This window comes from Euleptes europaea, chromosome 1 (genome assembly GCF_029931775.1).
Source record: "Euleptes europaea isolate rEulEur1 chromosome 1, rEulEur1.hap1, whole genome shotgun sequence".
NCBI classification, from domain to species: Eukaryota; Metazoa; Chordata; class Lepidosauria; order Squamata; family Sphaerodactylidae; genus Euleptes; species Euleptes europaea.
The window spans coordinates 1627693-1635730 of NC_079312.1; the positions used below are offsets into that span (position 1 = coordinate 1627693).

The 8038-nt window shown below is 45.7% G+C and overlaps 1 protein-coding gene across 1 annotated transcript; it reads right to left on the bottom strand.

Moving 5' to 3' along the window:
- Positions 1–679: 679 nt before the first annotated feature.
- On the bottom strand, positions 680–6570 carry LOC130493313 (gastrula zinc finger protein XlCGF57.1-like; the record flags this gene model as incomplete). The annotated part of the gene is made up of 4 exons (XM_056867026.1): positions 6566–6570; positions 6023–6093; positions 2386–2562; positions 680–1872 (listed from the first exon to the last, which is right to left on the bottom strand). Coding segments are annotated over exons 1-4 (1446 nt in total), but the record flags the coding sequence as incomplete, so codon positions are not given.
- Between the last annotated feature and the right edge of the window lie 1468 nt (positions 6571–8038).

Consider the following 8038-nt stretch of genomic DNA (forward strand, 5'->3'; position numbering starts at 1 on the left):
TCCAGTCTTCTGGCACCTCACCTGTTCTCCAAGAATTCTCAAAAAGAATGGACAGAAGCTCAGAAATTACATCTGCAAGTTCTTTAAGTACCCTTGGATGCAATTCATCTGGCCCTGAGGACTTTGCTATTCACAAAAGGAACAATATATATAATATTCTGTTCTGTAGGAGGCGAGATGGAAGTCGGTTTCTGTATTGTTTTATATTTCACTTTTTCTTTCTTTTCTTCACTTTCTTTTTTTATATTTTCTAATATGAAAGTACTGGTTTTATTTGCATATTTTGGCATATTCTGTAGTATTTGGCATACTTCAATAAAACTTTTTTTAAAATTCACTTGAAGTAGAGATACGGGTGTTCACAGGCCTTGGAGCTGGAGGGGGGTTATATAAAAGGCTGAGTGACATCCTGCCTCTGTGAAGGAAATGTGCTCTGGACATGGAAGGGAGACTCACTCTCTCAAACCTATCCCAAAGATCCGCCCATTGCACATTACACTTTCAATGGGGTGGACTTCAAAAAAACTAAGAAAAGATTAGGGATTAAATAGGAGTGTCTCAACTGAGGAGGGGACAAGGGCCTGACGCTGAGCATTCAAAGAGGTTGTTCCTTTTTGTGGGTTCTTAGATGCCTTTGAAGACTGCCACTCTTACAGAATCTCTTTCCACACTCTGAGCATTCAAAACGTTTCTTCCCTGTGTGTATTCTTTGATGCTGTTGAAGATTGCCATTCTGACTGAATCTCTTTCCACACTCTGAGCATTCAAAAGGTTTCTCACCTGAGTGGGTTCTTACATGCCTTTGAAGATTGCCACTGATAGTAAATCTCTTTCCACACTCTGAGCATTCAAAAGGTTTCTCTCCTGTGTGGGTTCTTACATGACTTTGAAGACTGCCACTGCTAGTAAATCTCTTTCCACACTCTGAGCATTCAAAGGGTTTCTCCCCTGTGTGGGTTCTTAAATGCCTTTGAAGATTGTCACTGCTAGTAAATCTCTTTCCACACTCTGAGCAATCAAAAGGTTTCTTCCCTGTGTGGGTTCTTAAATGCCTTTGAAGATTTCCACTGCTAGTAAATCTCTTTCCACACTCTGAACATTCAAAAAGTTTCTTGCCTGTGTGTATTCTTTGATGATTTTGAATACTGCCACTCTGACTGAATCTCATTCCACACTCTGAGCATTCAAAAGGTTTCTCTCCTGTGTGGGTTCTTACATGACTTTGAAGATGGTCACTGCTAGTAAATCTCTTTGCACACTCGGAGCATTCAAAAGGTTTCTCCCCTGTGTGGGTTCTTAAATGCCTTTGAAGATTGCTACTGAAGGAAAATCTCTTTCCACACTCTGAACATTCAAAAGGTTTCTCCCCTGTGTGGGTTCTTAAATGCCTTTGAAGATTGCTCCTGAAGGAAAATCTCTTTCCACACTCTGAGCATTCAAAAGGTTTCCTCCCTGTGTGGGTTCTTACATGACTTTGAAGATTGCCACTGCTAGTAAATCTCTTTCCACACTCTGAGCATTCAAAAGGTTTCTTCCCTGTGTGTATTCTTCGATGATGTTGAAGACTGCCACTTTCACTGAATCTCTTTCCACACTCTGCGCATTCAAAAGGTTTCTCCCCTGTGTGGGTTTTTAAATGCCTTTGAATACTGCCACACTGACTGAATCTCTTTCCACACTCTGAGCATTCAAAAGGTTTCTTCCCTGTGTGTGTTCTTTGATGATTTTGAAGACTGCCACTGCGACTGAATCTCTTTCCACACTCTGAGCATTCAAAAGGTTTCTCTCCTGTGTGGGTTCTTACATGACTTTGAAGCGTGCCACTGCAACTGAATCTCTTTCCACACTCGAAGCATTCACAAGGTTTCTCCCCTGTGTGGGTTCTTAAATGCCTTTGAAGATTGCCACTGCAACTGAATCTCTTACCACACTCTGAGCATTCAAAAGGTTTCTCCCCTGTGTGGATTCTTTGATGCACAAGGAGTTGTGATCTGTATCTGAAGTAATTTCCACAAGGAAAGCATTTATGTACCCCCATTACACTAGGCTTTCGAAAAAGTACATTTCCCTTTCTTCCACGAGAGACCATCCTTCCATTCTCCATGCAGATGAATGGCTTTTCTCCTGAATGAATCCTTTCGTGTTGAAAAAGGTCTGGTTTCTCTGAGAAACTCTTGCCACAGTCTGAACAGCTATAAGGTTTATGAGTTCTTTGATGTCTAAGGAGCTCTGCTCTGCGAAGGAAGCTCTTGCCACACTCCATGCATTGATGGGTCTTCTTTCCACTGTGTATTTCCAAATGGCTCTCATAATGAGCTTGATCAGAGAACTTCATTCCACACTCTAAGCACTTGCATGCCGCCTCCACCATGTGGACTAGTTTACAGACATCCTGCTCTTGGCCAGGAATCGGTTTATCTCTCTTCTCGACCATGTGACTTTCTTTTTGCCTCTTTAGTTTGCCTTGACTCCCAGAGTTTCCTTTCAAATAATCATTCTTCACTTTATCTGGCAATAGCTGATGCACTTCCCGATCACATTCATTCCACTGATCATTCCCTGCTGGAATGAAAAGACAGATTCCGTTAGCACCCATGCAAGGAGGTCAGATCACCCCCACACAAAAAAATTCAGTGGCTTTTCCCTGCTGTACATTGAAGAGTACATGAAAATACACCTTAAAGGGACATGAAAGCCTTCTGCATCAGAAAGGCTTGGTTTGCAATCTAACTATTTATACAGCTCCTCACCTGGGTGCATTCTTTGATGGGAAGTAAGGGCTGATTTCCGATGGAAGGTCTTTCCGCATTCCTCGCAATCATACGGTTTCTCTCCTGAGGGAATTTGAATCTTGGAAATAATACTCATGTTCTTAATGAAGGTCTTTCCAAAGGCCTCACTTTTATTGTCGATTTCCCTGGAGCGGAATGTCTGGTTAGAACGGAGGCCTTTGTTCCTTCTTGTTTTGGTTGACCTTTCTTCTTGGACTGGGATTTCATGCAAAACCCCTCCTTGGAATGGAATGGGCTTATCCCTATTCTTGTCTGCGTGGCTTCCCTCCTGCTTCTGGGGTCCACCTCTGTCTGTCAAGTTTCCTTTGGAATCGTTATTCTTGGTTTTTCCCAAAGAGAACCCCTGGAATCCCCCAACAGTCTCTTCTACATGTGCTTCTGCAATAAAGAAAGACATCCAATCAGCATCTACTGAAGAAGTCAAGCCACCCATCAGGCACTGTTCACTAATGAGCGTGCATTTCTTTGATCAGACCTTCTCCCCCCCCCAACTGAACTGCTGGTCACACCTTATTCCCAGCCAGATCACCCAGGAGAGCAGTTTTTATATTCTGCCTATTCCTTGCCTCCTCCTACTCCTATGTACTTTTACTCCTTAAAGTGGCAAAGAATTGTTCCCCCCACTGTTCATATTTGACTTGTTGTGCAGCTCTATGGTTTTTCTGCTATTGATTATTAAATAGAAGAGAATAATAAGAGAAGGATTTTATGCCTTGCTTTCCTCTACCCTAAAGAGTCTCAAAGAGGCTTACAAATAAAATGCCTTTACCCTCTAAACAACAGGCATCTTGAAAGGTAGGTGGGGCTGAGAAAGTTCTGAGAGAACAATGACTGGCCCAAGGCCACCCAGCTGGCTTCATGGGGAAGAGTGGAGAATCAAATCCTTTTCTCCAGATTCCACTCTTAACCAATACACCAAGCTGTCTCTCCGCAAGAAGATAGAGACACAGAGAGACAGAGATGGCTCTTATATGGGGAAGGAAAAGAAATCCAAGAAAGAAGAGAAACCTGGTCAGGATTAAAGCCCACAATCTAAACCAGTTTAAGGGGGATGGTTGCAGTCCAGATCACAGTCAGAGCGGATGACGATAATCCCATCTGGGGGACTAGTGTGTTGGCAACTGAGGAATTAAGATGGGGGCCCCTTCCAGAGTCTTCCTGTGGGCCTCTCAGCCCTGCATTGGTCTTAGGCCAAGACACTCTATCTGGCTTGGGCGACGGCCACAACACTGGCCTTTGTTGCCCCTGGGCCAGCCAGGACAATCGGGTCACTCTACCCAGCCATGCTGAATATTGCTTTCACTGCCACCCCACCACCTCGAGGCTCCCAAAAGGGATCAAGTAACAAAGCAGGCCTTAAAACAAGGTATTGCTGTTTAAGATTTTGATTCACACATCAGCCCAATGGCACAATCCTAATGGCAGCAATTTGCACCTTTGACATCTTACCCAGAAATGCTACGCTCCCGTGGTTCTCCAGCATGACTTCCTTGTAGAGAGCTCTTTGGCTTGGATCCAGCAGGGCCCACTCTGCCTCAGTGAAATACATGGTGACCGCCTCAAAGGTAACTGGAGACTGAAAGAAAAAGCAGATTCCTTCGTCAGAGATCATGCAAGGTGGATCTGAACTGGTTGACAGATCGTACCCAAAGAGGGTTAGTTAATGGTTCCTCATCCACTTGGACAGAAGTGACTTATGGAGTTCCTCAGGGATCTGTGCTGGGCCCTGTGTTGTTCAACATCTTTATAAATGATTTGGATGAAGGAATAGAGGGGATGCTTATTAAATTTGCAGATGATACTAAATTGGGAGGGGTAGCAAATACGGTAAAAAAATTTTTTGTCATATTTCCCCATTAGGTTCCCCATAATATTCTGGTAGAAAATGTGATTTAGATCTTGTTACTGTTAGGTGGATCTCTAATTGGTTGACAGATCGCACCCAAAGAGCGCTTGTTAATGGTTCCCCATCCACTTTCAGAGGAGTGACAAGTGGAGTACCTCAGGGATCTGTGATGGGCCCTGTGTTGTTCAACATCTTTTTAAATGATTTGGATGAAGGAATAGAGGGGATGCTTATTAAATTTGCAGATGATACTAAATTGGGAGGGATAGCAAATACGGTAGGAGACACAGCCAAGATGCAGGATATTCTTGACAGGCTGGAGAAGTGGGATAGAACTAATAAAATGAACTTCAGCAAAGACAAATGTACAGTTCTGCATTTAGGGAGGAAAAATCAAATGCATAATTATAGGATGGGGGAGACTTGTCTGAGCAGTAGTGTGTGTGAAAAGGATCTTGGGGTCTTAGTAGACCAAACACTGAACATGAGTCAGCAGTGTGATGCGGTAGCTAAAAAGGCAAATGCGGTCTTGGGCTGCATCAACAGAAGTATAGTGTCCAGATCACGCGAAGTGATGGTATAGCTTTACTCCGCTCTGGTTAGACCTCAACTAGGGTACTGTGTTCAGTTTTGGGCACCACAATTTAAGAAAGATGTAGACAAACTGGAACGTGTCCAAAGGATGGTGAGGGGTCTGGAGACCAAGTCCTATGAGGAAAGGTTGAAGGAGCTGGGTATGTTTAGCCTGAAGAGGAGAAGAATGAGCGGGGATATGATCACCATGTTCAAGTACTTGAGGGGCTGTCATATAGAGGATGGTGCCAAGTTGTTTTCTGTTGCCCAAGAAGGTTGGACCAGAACCAACAGGTTGAAATTAGATCAAAAGAGTTTCCGCCTAGACATTAGGAAGAATTTTCTAACAGTTAGAGCGGTTCCTCAGTGGAACAGGCTTCCTCGGGAGGTGGTAAGCTCTCCTTCCCTGGAGGTTTTTAAGAAGATGTTGGATGGCCATCTGTCAGCAATGCTGATTCTGTGACCTTGGGCGGATGATGAGAGGGAGGGCATCTTGGCCATTTTCTGGTCACTAGGGGTGTGGAGGGGGGGGGAGGTAGTTGTGAATTTCCTGCATTGTGCAGGGGGTTGGACTTGATGACCCTGGTGGTCCCTTCCAACTCTGTGATTCTACGATTCTATGATTCAAGGCAGAGGCAACTCTCTGGAAGAGGGCAATCTGAGAGGGTGCAGGATGGAGAGCTTGGCCTGTATAAAAGGAGTGGCGTTCAGAGCCTCTTGTCTGGGCCCCTTAACAACAACTGCAGGAGAAAACCACCCCAGAAAAAGGAGGGGGGACCTAGCCCCCCCCCCCCACGGTCATCTCGCCTACCCAGTCTGGAAGCGCAGCAGCTGTCTCCACACTTCCGCAAAGAGGACGGATCAACACTGTCTCTTCGCTGCCTGCAAGGGAGAGACAAGTGGAAGAAAGGTTTAGCCTTGACTTCTTGTTTTTTTTCCTTGTGTGAAGCATGCTTCATGCCTCCCTTTTCCAAGGGTGTGAAACCTTGCCCTGTTTATACTCAAAAAATTGGTAACACTTTGTAGTAAGTGATGGGAGAAGTGGAAGAGAAGCACAAGGAACCAATGAGCCTCTCCGGGTACTCAAGAAGCTGCTGACACGTTTCAGACTTCTCTGATCCTTGAAACCTGTTCTGTGAATGGTGGAGATCAAAAACGTGGCAGCATCTCTGCTGGATCAGACCAAAGGCCTCCATGAATTTGTCTAATCCCCTTGTCTTGGTATCACAATTAGTGAACGCTGAGTGCCACAAGTTGCGTGAAGGACCGTTTCTCTTTTTTTTCCTGACTAGAGCTCTCTATCCATCAAATTCACTGGATGCCGCAATCCCATCCAGGCACAGTGAGTCCTTACCGCATGAGAGGGCACCTTGGGCACACTCCTGGGATTGGGCCCACTGCCCTTCCTCTGAAGGGGATCTTTCCGTCTCACAGAACTTAGCTTCCATCTTCACGGATGGACCCCATCTCTGAAACAGCAGTGAGAGAGACAGGTAAGAGATGGAATGGAAGACATCAAGGAATGGATCCTGCCCCACTCCCAGACTCTGCACCTTTCTATCAGCAGACCAGGTTTTCCTCCAACCCTGTGGAATTACATGGATGGATAAGAAATTCCCTAGAAGAAGTGGCTGCTGAATCAGGTTGTTAAACCTAAACCTTCCATTCAGATGATTAACACTTGGACAAATATCGGGCGGGGAAACTTTAGGGTAATGTCTTACATTGTTGCTTGAATTGGAATACCTGGAAAGAAAAGCCCTCACCTGTTCTGCCCGCCTCTTCTCCTCTGCCTGACTCAGGAGGAAACCTTCGGCCAGGGCCACTGCTTGGGAACTGGTCTCCGGCCTACATCCTCTTATCCAGCACCGCATTTCCTGGGGCAGGATGGTCAGGAACTGCTCCAGGATCACCAGGTCCAGGATTTCCTTCTTGGTGTGTTTCTCTGGCTTCAGCCATTGTTTGGAAAGTAAATGGAGCTGGCTGCAGACCTCTCGGGGCCCATCAGCCTCCCAATAGCGGAACTGCCGGAAGCGTTGGCAATATACTCCTGAGTTCAGGGGCTCCTGATTCCGTATCTCTGGCACAGCTCTCTCCCAGGACTCGATGCCACTCCCAGCCTGGATGGGCAGGGGACCTTTCCTTGCTCTCTTGGAAGGTCCAGGTCCTTCCGGATCCTGCCCTTCCATCTCCTTCCCCTTCTGTCGGGTCACTTCCGACTGTGAAAAGGTCCCTTTACTCACTTGGCTATGAAAAGAGGATTCTCCCTGCGGGGAAGGAGGGAGAGACAGATAGCAACGTGACAGAAGGAAACAAAAGAGAATGGAGACCCACAATGGATCAGAACGAAAGTGCCACTTGTGGTTGGTAATATCATTTTGATATGTGACATAGAAAGCTTTTTTTAAAGATGCCTGTAAGATTCTCTGGGAAAGTTAAGTGTCCCTGGCTCTTTGAAGATGCTACAAGCTTGTGTCTGACTATTTTGCATCAATCCGTCCTCACGGTTTTGGGGATGAGAAGAAAACTCAGGCTCTCTAAAGCAAGCTCACCTGAAGCAATCCAAAGCAGGCCCACCCATAATCCTCCTATTCAATAGGGCTCATTCCCAGCAAAATGGTTTTAGGGCTGCACTGAACATCTGTGTTCCTGTAGCATCTTCCCTGTTCCTCTAAACAACATGCCAGCGAGACCGCTCCCTATTACTCCTTTGTGATTCTGCCCTATCGGAGAGGGTGGCCATCACCTGCTCGGGGGATTTCTGGACTTTTCGGGACAGAGTCTTGAGGGGACTTCAGCTTCTCCTAGACTCTGTAGTGTATATCAT